General features: G+C 49.7%; 1 protein-coding gene across 2 annotated transcripts in view; it reads left to right on the top strand.

Moving 5' to 3' along the window:
• PHGDH (phosphoglycerate dehydrogenase) overlaps positions 1 to 14,154 on the top strand; it is a 29,713-nt gene that overhangs the window by 5,510 nt on the left and 10,049 nt on the right. The window contains exons 2-5 of one of the 2 annotated variants that reach the window (XM_002759799.7): positions 3,477 to 3,628; positions 5,676 to 5,741; positions 9,151 to 9,205; positions 9,297 to 9,395. In XM_002759799.7, the coding sequence (XP_002759845.1) occupies positions 3,477 to 3,628; positions 5,676 to 5,741; positions 9,151 to 9,205; positions 9,297 to 9,395 (372 nt within the window). The remainder of the gene's footprint in view (positions 1 to 3,476; positions 3,629 to 5,675; positions 5,742 to 9,150; positions 9,206 to 9,296; positions 9,396 to 14,154) is intronic. The other variant, XM_054236708.2, reaches the window with a different exon arrangement.

The following is a 14,154-nucleotide window of genomic DNA, read 5'->3' as shown; positions in this document are numbered from 1 at the left end:
ATTGTACTCCAGCCTGGGCAACAAGAGCAAAACTCCGTCTCAAAAAAAAAAAAAAAAGCTGATTTGAAGGAACTCCGTCGCTTTTGGCGATGAATCCTTGTTCTGTGACGTGGTAAAAGGAGTTTTCTCTCCCCATATCAGGAACACAACTTGCCTTTGTTTACGAGATCTTTTTCCATGCAGAAGTTTAACATTTGAATGTAACTGAATTTGTTAATATTTTCTTCCAGGGTTTCTGGGATTTGTGCCTTGCTTATGAAAGGTTTTCCCAATCCCAGTCATAAAAATATCTCCTGACATTTTCTTCTAATGCTTACACCTTAAAAATTCTTTAATTTATCTGGATTTTTAACTATCTGAAGTGAGGCGGAAAGCTATTATTGTTTATCCTGAATTGCTTTTACCACTATTTGTTTAGTTCTTCCTTTCATCCTCAATTTGAACCTATTTTTATTTTCTAAATTCTCACATATACTGTTTGTCTAGTGTCTGTTTAGTTCTGTTGGCTGATTTATCAATTTCTGAACATATTTTTCCTCCTGCTTTTCAACTTCTTTTTTAAAATAAATATTTCATTGTGTTTTAGGTTGTGGGGTACATGTGAAGAACACACAACATAGTTGCATAGGTACATACATGGCAGTGTGATTTGCTGCCTTCCTCCCCCTCACCTGTATCTGACATTTCTCCCCATGTTATCCTTCCCCAACTCCCCACCCCCCGCTGTCCCTCCCCTAGTTACCCCCACAGACCGAAGTGTGTAATGCTCCCCTCCCTGTGTCCATGTGTTCTCATTTTTCAACACCCACCTATGAGTGAGAACATGAGGTGTTTGATTTTCTGTTCTTGTGTCAGTTTGCTGAGAATAGGGGTTTCCAGGTTCATCCATGTCCCTACAAAGGACACAGACTCATAGTTTTTTATGGCTGCATAGTATTCCATGGTGTATATGTGCCACATTTTCTCTGTCCAGTCTATCATCAATGGGTATTTGGGTTGATTCCAGGTCTTTGCTGTTGTAAACAGTGCTGTAGTGAATATTCGTGTGCATGTGTTTATAGTAGAACGACTTATAATCCTTTGGATATATACCCAGTAATGAGATTGCTGGGTCAAATGGAATTTCTACAAGAAAAAAAGCAAACAAGCCCATTCAAAAGTGGGCAAAGGATATGAACAGACACTTTACGAAAGAAGACATATATGAGGCCAACAAACATATGAAAAAATGCTCATCATCACTGGTCATTAGAGAAATGCAAATCAAAACCACATTGAGATACCATCTCACGCCAGTTAGAATGGCGATCATTAAAAGATCTGGAGACAACAGATGCTGGAGAGGATGTGGAGAAATAGGAACACTTTTACACTGTTGGTGGGAGTGTAAATTAGTTCAACCATTGTGATTCCTCAAGGCCTTAGAAATAGAAATTCCATTTGACCCAGCAATCCCATTACTGGGTATATATCCAGAGGACTATAAATCGTTCTACTATAAGGACACATGCACACGTATGTTCACAGCAGCAAAGACCTGGAACCAGCCCAAATGCCCATTGATGATAGAGTGGACAAGGAAAATGTGGCACATATACACTGTGGAATACTATGCAGCCATAAAAAACGATGAGTTCGTGTCCTTTGTTTGGACGTGGATGAATCTGGAAACCATCATTCTCAGCAAACTGACACAAGAACAGAGAATCAAGCACAGCATGTTCTCACTCATAGGCGAGTGTTGAACAATGAGAACACATGGACACAGGGAGGGGAGCATCACACTCTGGGGTCTGTTGGGGAGGGCAAGGGAGGGACATCGGGGAGGGGGGTGAGGAGGTTGGGGAGGGATAACATGGGGAGAAATGCCAGATGTGGGTGACAGGGGAATGGAGGCAGCAAACCACACTGCCATGTGTGTACCTACACAGCAATCCTGCATGATCTGCACATGTACCCCAGAACCTAAAGTACAATAATAAATAAAAATAAAAATAAATTACCCACTGCTTTCCTTAAATTTACTTTGTCCAGATAGGCTCCTGTGCTCTAGGCTTGTGTCCGGCAAACACAGTGTGGGCCTTTACCCTAGGGGCCAGCTTCTCCTGGCCTTTGTCTAACTCCAGAATCCACACCGTGGGAGGATAAAGAAGGTTCTCATGGGATTCAGCTGAGAGCTCTACTGGGGAAAATGGATCTGAGGAGCTGTGTGCTCCACCTCTTTTATCTTACAGATGAAGACTAGAAGTACAGAGCGAGGTGAATTACCGTAGTGACCCACTCATTGCTGGCAGGTTTAGGATTCCATCTCTGTCTTCCTGATTCCAGCTTGGTGCTTTTGCAGATACGCTTACTGCCTTCTCACTGGCGGGCCTGGTGTCTGCCACTTTGGGACAAAGTGGGGACTTGTTCACCTACCTCATTTCTTAGGGATTCTCGTTCTGTGTTTGAGCAAGGATATTCTTATCTTGGAAAGAACCACATAGCACAGGATTCTGGGCGAGCATAAGGAAGATGGTCTTGGGGATCTGGCTTAGTTCACGTATAGTGTCTGTGATGAATTCAGTCTTATTTTTCACATGGGCGTATTTTTAGTCTCATGTTGCCTAGGTGTCTGAGCAAGCCTAGATTTTAATTGCTCATTCTTCCCCCGCCCCCGCCCCTTATTTAGCTCTCTGTTTTAGGAAATGTTTTTCTTTCACCTCTTGTTTGATTCCTTGTTTGCTCATTCAGCCAACCAGCACTGATTGAGTGCCTCCCCAGCGTTACAAAGTAGAATTCCATCCCACCTCTGCCCTTCAGTAGCTCAGTGTCTGATGGAGGAAGTGTCTGATGGAGGAAGTGAGGTTCGTTAAGCTCGGCCAGGAAGTGACATTCCTCAAGCTTGGTACTGTGCTAGGCTCTGTCTCCCTTTCTGTTCACACTCTTGAGAAAGCCGAAGCTGATTCGTAGCTGGGAAGGCAGGGGGCTTGGATTTTTGAGCCCAGGCCTGCCCAGTGGCAGAACCTGTCAGATGTGTGCCTTTCTTTCTTTGAATATGTCAAAATCAGCCAGCATGTAGGAAGTCCCATTTTGAGTAAGCAGCATGCAGGAATGATAGGGTTTACAGAGAGTAACAGGAAATGGCCCCTGACTTCTGGCATGTGCCTGACGGACCTCCAGGCTGCAGGCATCACGGTGCTGTCTAGAGGGATGAGCCAGGTGCCCAGAGCCCGTGAACCAATGCTGCCCTTTCTTCGGCATGTTGAACAAAGCACTTGGTGTGTTAGAGCTGCAGTCTCCTCGACTCTGAGTAAAAATCAGCATGAATCCCAGTGCCCATTTCCCTAGTGAGATGTCTCTGAGCTGGCAGTCATCAGTGACGTCCTGAGGTTCTGGGGCTGCATCTCTTGCTCAGGAGTAAGCAGTGATGTGCCGGAGGCTGTACAATTTCTAGCACAATGACTCTGTGGACCCAAATGTTTCTTCTGCTTCAGGACTGTGAAGGCCTCATCGTCCGCTCTGCCACCAAGGTGACCGCTGATGTTATCAGTGCAGCTGAGAAGCTCCAGGTGGTGGGCAGGGCTGGCACAGGCGTGGACAACGTGGACCTGGAAGCCGCCACAAGGAAGGGCGTCTTGGTCATGAAGTGAGTTGTGGAGGGATGGAGGGGTGAAGGGGTGAGTGCAGAGACTGACCACACCAGGGCAGAAAAACCTCACTTGAGAGAAAGCTGAGTCCATTGGAAGGGCTTCCAGGAGGATGCCTGGTCTAGGGCCTGCACGGTCAAAATACAGCTTAGTGGTTCCAAGGTTGTTGGAAGGCAGCTGTGCTCACTGCTGTATCACCAGTGCCATCGGGAGGTTCCAGGGTGTTTGAAATGGAGAGTCCCTGCAGAATCTCAAAATGGTTCACGAGCCCACACCCCACATGCAGCCTGTGCAGCCTGGTTCAGAAATCGGAAGGTTAGTGGGTGCATCTGCACCTCCCGCTCCTGCTCAGCCCCTCTGCCTCTATTAATGCGTCCTTGGCAGCTTCGTGTCAGCTCTTCTTTACCGTGCTTGTACAGAGGCACAACCTTTGCTAGGAGACTAGTGACTGGAATCCTTGACCTCCCCACTTCCCTGTGCCTTCTGCAGTGACGACACCAGTTCCTCTTGTAGTGCTCCAGGGCAAGAGGAGAAGGGTCCCCTTTAGAGCTGTTTCTGCAGGAGCACAGGGCATAGGTCGTCAGCATGCCAGGGCTGGACTCTACCTGTTCTGGCACTTAGATGGTATGGCAAGGCCACCCCTAGGCCTCTTTGTCCTTAGGCCTTTTCTCTTCCCTTGGGGACTTCATCGTCCTTAAGACCTTTCCCTTCCCTTGCACTGCACTTCCCTGCTTAAGGTAGAGGTTAATTGTTCAGCTGACTGAGGTCAGTGGTCAACAGGAGAACTGTTAAACGTAGCCCATCCCGCGTTCTTGCCTTGGACCCAGAGGCAGCCAGGCCCTAACGTGTGCACTCTGCTGGCTCCCCCATGCAGCCTGTTTGCTGCCTGAGGGTGAGAAGCCAGGTGGTTTTGTGGACAGACAGCCTCCGAGAGTCCCGTTATCTCATGCAGGATCTCTTGACCTTTTCTTCTTGTAACCTCATTAACCTTCGTTCCAGATATAAAAAAGACAGACCCAGTAGGGGAATGAAAAGGATGAACACGTATATGAAATTCTTTCAAAAACCTAAAAAGCCGTTGAGAAAAGAAAAAATAGTTTTGTGGGTTACGATCTCTATTCTCCCGTCTATAAAATGGGCATAGTCTGCATTGCCCTTTGACTTAGGGTATGAGGAGCCTTTCTCAGTTCAGAGCTTGTTGAGAGATAGAAAGAGTAGTCAGACAAGTGGAGATTACTAATAAAAGCTAGGTTGGGGCTGGGTGTGGGAGCTCCACGCCTGTAATCCCAGCACTTTGGAAGGCCAAGGTGGGAGGATCACTTGGGTCCAGGAGATCGAGACCAGCCTGGGCAACAAAGTGAGCCTCCCCATCTCTACAGAAATATAAAAAACAGTAGCCAGGTATCACGGCACCAGCCTGTAGTCTCAGCTACTCAGAAGGCTGAGCTGGTAGGATCGCTTGAGCCCTGGGAAGTCGAGGCTACAGTGAGCTGTGATCATGGCAGTGCACTCCAGCCTGCGTGACAGAGCAAAGAGCTGTTTCAAAAAAAAACAAAAAAAAAGGCAGATTGGGTAACTTGATGAAAATCTGCAGGCGGTGGGCTGAGTGAGCCCTGAACTTGAGAGACTCAGCTTTGGTAAGATCAGTGGTAGGAGCAGCAGGAAATTCGTGCTTTCTGGAGGCAGGCAGGTCCTGGAATAGGAGAAAGAAGAGGGCTGAGCCATACATGAACCTCCATGTGAGACACGTCTCTGCCTTGGGAGAAGTGAGCGTTTGGGTAGAGAGACCAGGTGTGTTTCTCTAATAGAGGGGTCCCTCTGCAGGGAATCAAAGAGCCAGGGGAAGGGGATTTCTTTCCAGCCCTTGGCTTAGGGCAAGAGTACATCAGAGAACCCTGGACAGTGGCGTGGGTCTGGGGGTGAATGCCAAGAACTGGGCAGCTTACGGAGCAGGAAAGCACAGCCTGTACTCAAGGCTTTCTCCTGGGGCAGGAGTGAGAATCTGGGGTCTGTGCCCACTGATGTCCCCGTTTTCTTTGGTCCTAGCACCCCCAATGGGAACAGCCTCAGTGCTGCAGAACTCACCTGCGGGATGATCCTGAGCCTGGCCAGGTAAGCTCCTGACTTCTCAGCAAAGCCCGTCTCTCCAGCACGCCAAGTATGAGCACTCGCCGAGCAAATGAACCCAGAAAAACTTAGAAGCATTTCATCTTGGTGACATGCAGACTGCTAAGAGGGTGACGTGCAGACTGCTAAGAGGGTGACGTGCAGACTGCTAAGAGGGTGACGTGCAGACTGCTAAGAGGGTGACGTGCAGACTGCTAAGAGGGTGACGTGCAGACTGCTAAGAGCCTTGAAGGGCCTCAGGTCCTCTATTCAGCACTCATTACGCAGGTTCCCTGGTGCACAGAGGTGCACCTCCCTTTACCCATGTTCTGTTCTTCATGCTACAGACACTGTGCTGTAGCCTCCAGTTGTTACAAATGTTCGCCATACCCTGCTACCTAGAATAACAAAGAAGGATGCTCCAGGCAGCAGAGTATGGACAGCTTCTAGGTACCCTCTGCTTACTTTTCAAGACCAAGTTTCAGTATTAATTTATCCAAGAAGGTCTCTGGCTTCCCCAGCTGGGCTGTGTCCCTCACTGATTCCCCTCGCCCTCATCTCTGTCACTGCGCTTACAAATCTGCATTGTAATAGAATGGAATAAGAACCTGCTTCAGGGTCCCCGTGTGTTCCTGTGGGTTCATAACTCGATGAAACTCAAATGGGCAAGACTCTTGCTCTTCCAGCAGGAATTCCAGACCTCTTGAGTGGAGGGGACGGCCTAGAAATCAGATGGATATGGCACGGAATGTGCTTGAGGCTCAGTGTGTGTTGGTTAGTAATTTGGCAAAACTGACGGCATGGAGCACTTCTGTTGGACAGGCAGTTCAAGCGTTTCTGTGGTCAAGGGCAAGAGCAGGGCTCCCAGTAAAAACGGGGCAGGAAGCTGTTGTCAGGCTCTTTGAAGCTCCATGGATTCCCTAAATGAGGGGACTTAAGCATCAAGGACTCCCTGTTTCTATACTCAGGCCTGAAACCTGGGACCCAGAAATTACTTTTCCCATGCAAGACCTGCTTTCCCTCCTGCTGGAGGAGGATGTTGGGGAGTTAACCTCTGCTCTAACTCTTCCGCACAATTTCCACCTGAGGTCTCTGCTATTCACTGATACTCACTGAGAGGTGAAGGGAGGCCGTTGTGGGAAAGGAGAAACAGGACAGCTCACACAGCAGCAGGGTCTGAGCCTAGAAGGGGCCCCCAAGCTGGCACCCTGGCTCTCCTGGCTCTCACAGGACATCTAGGCCGAGTGTCTTTCTCTCCCCCTGGAGGGGTATAGAAGCCTGGTGCCTTGGTTTCACTGTAGCTATTACCTTCAGTGATATTTTTTTTTTTTTTTGAGTAAGGGGAAAAGATTTCGGTGTGGCTTTCTATGTAATTAATTACCTCACTCTTTTCTGGAGGTGGAAGGAAAGGATTAGGAACCAGGGATACTTTCCCTCCTTTCCCAGCTTTCTTAAAAGGAATCGGTGAACTGCTGTTGTTTAAAAGAAGCTTTCCACTGTCATTACTCACCATGACCTCACTCATCAAAGGGGCATCAAAACTAGAAAATACGCACCCTACTGGGAAGGAATGTGTTAGTTTCATCAGCCCCTTCCTAGCAGGGAGGGCAGCAGGAAAGAACAGTGCTGTGTGTAGACTCTGCAGGGTTGGCCAGTGTGGGTGGAGAGCGGGTGTGGCTGCACCTCACGGCGGGGACTTAGAGCAGAAGGGGCTCCTGAGGTGCAGAAGAGCACACAGAACGGGAGGAAGGCGAGAACGAGCAAATGTAGGTTTTACCGTTTTGCTTTACCATCTCCTCCTCCAGTAGGTCAGGCCAGCAGCCCTGTAATTCTTGAGAGCCCCTCACCCGCGGTAGGGGCCGGCCTGATGAGGATTCCAAAGCGTTGAGACCTGGTCCAGCTCCGTGATCAGCCAGAGAAAGGGTTTAGGGATTTCTTATGTTCTGTGGTGTCGCGTGCATACATCTTGATAGCACTGTGGAGTCCGGTGGGAAGAAAACAGGATGTGAGGGAGAGAGGGGCCAGGTGGGGGGCTCGAACTCACTAGGTCAAAGGCATTTTATCAGGCAAGCTTTCCCGAGAAGTGAACAGCTCCTCAGGCAAGTCCCTGTCCTTACTACCTGTCTGATGGGTCGGAGCAGAGAGGTGAATGCCGCTTGTCCCCCATGTGGCTTGGCATTGAAGTTCTCCTGAGTTTACCCGTAAGATGGTGGGGCTCTGTGATAGAGAGGACAGACTGCACCTTCAGCCTTACCCTCAGGTGGAAATCAATGTCCCGGTAACGTGTAGAGATGAGAGAATGTTTGTGTGTTAGAAGCTAGTGAATTGAAAGCAGAGAAGTAGCGTCCTGAGCTCTCTCTTTGCATGCCCACTCACTCTCAGGTTTTTGGCGGCAGGTTAAAAGCCTGCATTTAAATACTCAGGAGGTTGGCTCTGCTGGGGTGGACTTTGCTGGCTTTGAATCTGGTCAGGTGTCTCCAGTTGGGTGATCCGGGGTGAGCTGTTTAACCCCCAGTGCCTCCCTCCGTGCAGCTGTGAACGTGTGAACGTTAGAGGAGTTAATGTGTGCCTGAACATTTATTTTAGGATGTATAAAATAGAGAAAGTGCTCCTCAAACATTGTTTCTCATTTCTGCCTCCAGAGATGCCTTGATGACCTGTGGCCCACAGGACACACATTGCCCTTTGATCTCTAATGTTGCCCTAATTGCTGTTTCCTCTGTCTCCTCCAAAAAACACAGATGTAGAGTCAGACTTCCATCCGAAACACACGAGGAGACAGGCTGTGAAGTGCGTGTGTGTGTGTGCATATGTGTGTGCGTGTGCACGTGTGTGTGCGCCTCGTGGGACAGGAAGGTGCTGTGACTTTAAAAGTCTTGGGACCACACATTCAGGACAGAATGGAAGCTTCTGGGCTTTGACATCCACCCACCCACTCCAGACTAGTCTAAGACCCTCGGGGTTAAGAAACTCTCAAGGAAGCATAAGTAATCAGTGTCCCCTTCATCATAGTAGAAAATATCCGAGGTTTTGATGGGAAGATGAAAATAATTCCTCGAGCTCCTGGAGCACCTCGATCGGAGTTGCCCAGTACTCCACTCAGCTGTCCCTACAGACCCTGGAGGACCGGTGATCACTTAACGTAAAAAGCTCCCTCTGACTGCTGCCTCAGTGGCTGAGCTGGAGTCCGGACCTCCTCCCAGATGCCTGGCTGGTCACAGGAATCCCGGGTTTCTAAGTCACATCTTGCCAGGGCTTTGTCTCTTCTGTCTTCCCCTTACCGCCATCAGTGTTCCTAAACCTGAACCCCAGCCCCAGTCCCCGGGGCAGTGACTGTGCAGGCCTGATGTTGCGTCTCCTTCCTGGGCTGGCGGGAGTCCGAGTGGGCCCTCTGAACCTGTGTCTGTCCTTGCAGGCAGATCCCCCAGGCGACGGCTTCGATGAAGGATGGCAAATGGGAGCGGAAGAAGGTGAGCAGCGGCCTCGACTCACCCCACCTGGGCCCCGGGCCCACCCGCGTTGCTCACTTCAGCTTCTTTCCTTTTGCCTGTTTGGTTGCAGTTCATGGGAACAGAGCTGAATGGAAAGACCCTGGGAATTCTTGGCCTGGGCAGGATTGGGAGAGAGGTGGCTACCCGGATGCAGTCCTTTGGGATGAAGGTAAGATGTTGCTGGAACCCTCTGCTGTGAGACTTCTGCAGCAATTTTGGAAAGGGCATGGCTGGGCAGAAGCCAGAAGCTTTGTTCTAGGAGGGTCTAACCCTCCTTCGGAGCTCTTATTTAAATAAGCATTAAAGCCAAGGAGAGAGAGAGAACATTGACCTACTGAGCTGGACTCAAAAGCTGGGAATACTTGGAAGCGGTCCTTCAGCTCCCAGATGAGTGGAGAGCCCTGACTGCCAGTGAACCGGGGGTTGATGCTGTTTGGAGCCCTTGGTTCTTGTCTTCATAGTTTAAAAGAATTTGAAAAAGAGACACGAGGGCTGGGCGTGGTGGCTCAAGCCTGTAATCCCAGCACTTTGGGAGGCTGAGGTGGGTGGATCATGAGGTCAAGAGATCGAGACCATCCTGGTCAACATGGTGAAACCCCGTCTCTACTAAAAATACAAAAAAATTAGCCGGGCATGGTGGCGCGTGCCTGTAATCCCAGCCACTCAGGGGGCTGAGGCAGGAGAATTGCCTGAACCCAGGAGGCGGAGGTTGAGGTGAGCCGAGATCACGCCATTGCACTCCAGGCTGGGTAACAAGAGCGAAACTCCGTCTCAAAAAAAAAAAAAGAAAGAAAGAAAAGAGACACGATACAGTACTGAGGAATTTATTGCAAAGAAAGAAGAATATTTTGAAAGTCAAGTGCACAGTAGACAGTGCCCCTTGAGAGAGAGAAGTCAGGCGGCTGAATTCCCCTAAGGATGAGGCAGTATTGATCACTGCTGGAGAAACTCCCTTTATGGAGTTGTGTGTGATTATCCGTAAGGAGGTGGGAAGAGGTGTTACGACTAAGCTTGTTTCGGGTGGTGCTCCGGGTGCACCTGAGTGGCAGCTGTACATGCTTGTTCACTCGCCACACCTTCAGTCTCCACCCAGGAGTGTGTTTTCTATTATAATGAGCAGGGGCCCAGGGAGGGGCCACTTTGAGGACAGGAAAAATCAGTGCACAGGCTCTCTAGATGGGGGGTTCCCTACTGAAGATCGCTTTGCTTGAATGAGCTCAATTCTGATACGAATGCTGAGGTTTATTGTGTTGACCTCGGCCGCTGCGTCCGTCTGAGAACATGGTCACTTCCTTGTCACTTCCTTGACTACCTATCTTGCTTCACACGGAGGACACTTGTGTCCTGCCCATTTCTTTGTTTCCTTCCTGGTTTTGTGGTGTCTGTTTTCCTGTGATAATTTAGAAAATAGGAACAGGTTTCTGCCTCACAGTGGAGCCTTACATCCGTTGGTCCATTCGTCCTTCTAGTTTCCTTCCATATTCCAGAAGAGATTTAAGGTGCTTGTATGTACACTGCGATCTGATCGTAGCCCCTCTGGTAGCCGGAAGACCTCACCCTTGTCTCAGAAATCACACCTGCCTCCTGCCTTCCCCAGGTCTCTGTGTTTTCCTACTCTGGGAGCTCAGCGGGCTTCTGGCTAAGGGAAGGTTTCAGACAATAGCAGTGCTGCCCACTTGAGCTAATCCAGGAGACCCTGCAAATGAGAGAGGCAATTCAACTGCGAGAGGCGACCTGCAGGGATTCCCAGACAGGCCAAAGAGATGAAGCCACTAAGGCTGCTATCAGACGTCTCTCTGTTCACCGTCGGTTTCAGGGAATTACAGGGATTGTGGGTTCACACTGCAGCCAGGAAGTCTTCATCAAACGTTAGGAAAACAGTTTTGACAGCCAGATCATGTTGGATCTAGAGAAGTTTACATAGAACTACTGTGGAACTCTCCCTTTTTCTATATCCCTCCTGCCTTCACAAAGGCAACTTTAAGCCCAGAGGGATGGATGTTGAACCTGAGGGACCAGTTATCAATGATTCTTTCAGATCCAGCTAATGTTTGCTGAGGTCTATGTGGGTTCCTGTGCTTGAAATGACTCTGTGGGGTCAGAATTATTATCCCAGGTTTATAAATAAGGAAACTGACACCCGGGAAGGTTCTGTGATATGCTGAAGGTAATGTGGCTATGAACTGGTGGAATCCAGCTCAGCCTTCCAGGCTGCCACTCTTTGCCCAATACCACCCGACTCTATTCACAATCCACTGTAGTTAAACAGTCCCTGTGTCAGACCACTATGCTGCTTAGCTATTCCAAAGACAGACACTCTCCAGAATAGGCAGCTCCTATTCTGTGGTACCTGGAATGTTTATTGCCCAGAGCAGTGATTTTCAAACTCAGAGCCTCAGGTTCTGGCAAGGTGCCTTAGAGACACAGGTGGGAGCAAGGAGGGGCCCCAGGGAGACAGCAGGTGGTGGCAATTTGAGCCTTCACCTCTGCAGCTTTGAACTGATCTGTCTTCATATGTGGGTAGGGAGAGTTCCAGTGCTAAATTAAAAATTCAGCTATGGGGCAGAGAGAGGGCGTGACCTTCAAGGTTCTCTCTCGTTCGGAGCCTCTCTAACTGGGAGGCCTCCTTGCTCTCCTCTTTGCTCCGATGAGCCAGCATACCAACCAGCCTCTCAGGGCTGCTTTCCGTGACCTCAGGCAGCTAGGAGTCACCAGCTGCCCTGGAGTCCTGCTTAGAAAGTGAGGCTTCCTCTGTTGTATCAACATCAGGAGTCTGTCCTGGGGCTGCGATTGAGGTGAGGGAACCCCTTCAGGCTTCTCCCCAAGGCTTCTCTCTGGGAGTAGTCTTTGAATGGTGAGTACTCAGAGCTGCTCCAATTTCTGTGTATTAGGATATCTGACCCTTTCCAGGACACATCAGGACCCTGGCAGGCACGTGTGTCCTGGGCCTGATGTCACCCTTTCCATCCCCTCAACACTGTCTCCTAGTGTCGGAACCCCAACCCTTAGCTGAGTTCACCTCTTTTCTGCCCTGGTTATCTCAAATGGAAAATGAGAACAGAGGTTTGCTCAGCGAGATTCCTTCCCTGCAGTCATCTGCAGATAAATGAGATACTCTCTGTGAAAGAAGGAAGCTGAGTCAGTGCTTTGCTGACCACTGAGGAAGATGCTCACCTGCCCCTCTCCCCAGCCCTCTCCCTGCAGCCCCAGGCACCTGCCTATGGAGGGGACCAGGCTCAGCCTGCAGGGTCCCTCCTCCTGCCAGCCCCCAGGCTGTTCTTGGCTCCTGAGCTGGAAACAGATGTCAGCCAGTCTGGATCTTGCAATCTCTATTGGTATTCCTTTCCTCTCCCCACTCCATGTGAGAAAAAAAATACATTTGGATTAGAGATGAACAGGGCCATTGTTGCTGCCAGCCTCAGAGCCAGCAGACAAAGAGGACTTGTGACTACGATGGCAGGGACCCCGCCTCCTCCCCTGGACACTTTCTTCTCCCCACCAGGAATGAGTAGGTTACCCGGGCGCGGTGGCTCATGTCTATAATCCCGGCACTTTGGGAGGCCGAGGCGGGTGGATCACAAGGTCAAGAGATTGATACCATCCTGGCCAACATGGTGAAATCCGTCTCTACTAAAAAAATTCAAGAATTAGCTGGGCTTGGTGGTGTGTGCCTGTAATCCCAGCCACTCAGGAGGCTGAGGCAGGAGAATTGCTTGAACCCTGGAGGCGGAGGTTGCAATGAGCTGAGATTGTGCCACCGCACTCCAGCAAGACTCTGTCTCAAAAAAAAAAAAAAAAAAGAAAAGAAATGAATAGCTTAGAGCCAAGGGGAGCAGCAGTGTCTGAAAAAGACCACGTGCATTCTGAGCTGGCAGTTCTTACAGGGCATGGGGGTGGCAGTATCTTTCCCCAAAACCTGCCTGATCATTAGTGTGGGACCACTTGGCTTTCCTTGTTCCACAAGGCTAAAGATGAAAAACGCGATCCAGAGGCTTCACCTTACTCGTAACTATGTTCAGCTTCTGCCCTAGAAGTACTGAATTTGAAGTCCTCTTCCCTACTATGTTCTTTTCTATTTTTTCTGAGACAGGGTCTTGGTCTGTCACCCAGGCTACAGCCTCAACCTCCGAGGTCCAAGTGACTCTCCTGGCTCAGCCTCCTGAGTGACACAGGTGCGTGCCACCACACTCAGCTAATTACTTAATACTTTGTAGAGGAAGGGTCTTACTATATTGCCCCAGCTAGTCTCCAACTACTGGGGTCAAGTGATTCTCCTGCCTCAGCCTCCCAAAGTGCTGGGATTATAGGCGTGAGCCATGGCACCCAGCTTTGCCATTATGTCCTAAAGTATCTATTCTGTATCCCTAATTTCAAAAGTAATTTATGAATATGTAGTGGAGAACTTGGAAGCACAGAAAGTAAAGGAGAAAAATAATTCCACCACCCAGGGACAGCGGCTGTGAAAGTACTGTGCTGTGTCTTCTGTTTTTAATCAAGTCCTTATATTCTCCCTCTGGATTAAGGGGAATTTCTCTTCAAATAATTCCCAGTGATTGAATGTGACAGTGACAGATGACTGCAGTTACCTGCCTTCCTCCTTTATTTAGGGTTCAGGACCCAGGTTCAGGGGGACGCAGTGGGCAGTGACTGCGGGAGGCTGCGGGTCAGGCCTCCTGGTTGAGAGGGCACGTGCTGTTGCTCCTGCTCCGGGTCCTGCCTTGCACCCCTGTTGCCCTCCTCCTTCGCTTCTGCTCACTCTGTTTTAGTACCTGGTGCACCTGTCTGTTTTCTGGACTGGACCTTCCAGCTGTAGCTCCCATTTCTCCTCCCTTTCCCAGCTGTCTGCTCCCCATGTGACTGCCCGCCCTGGCTGCTTTCTGAGGGCTCCCAAGCTCCACCTGGTCCAGACACACGTGAGCTACTGTGGC

Source organism: Callithrix jacchus, chromosome 7 (genome assembly GCF_049354715.1).
Source record: "Callithrix jacchus isolate 240 chromosome 7, calJac240_pri, whole genome shotgun sequence".
NCBI classification, from domain to species: Eukaryota; Metazoa; Chordata; class Mammalia; order Primates; family Cebidae; genus Callithrix; species Callithrix jacchus.
This window is presented reverse-complemented; position numbering and strand designations above follow the sequence as displayed.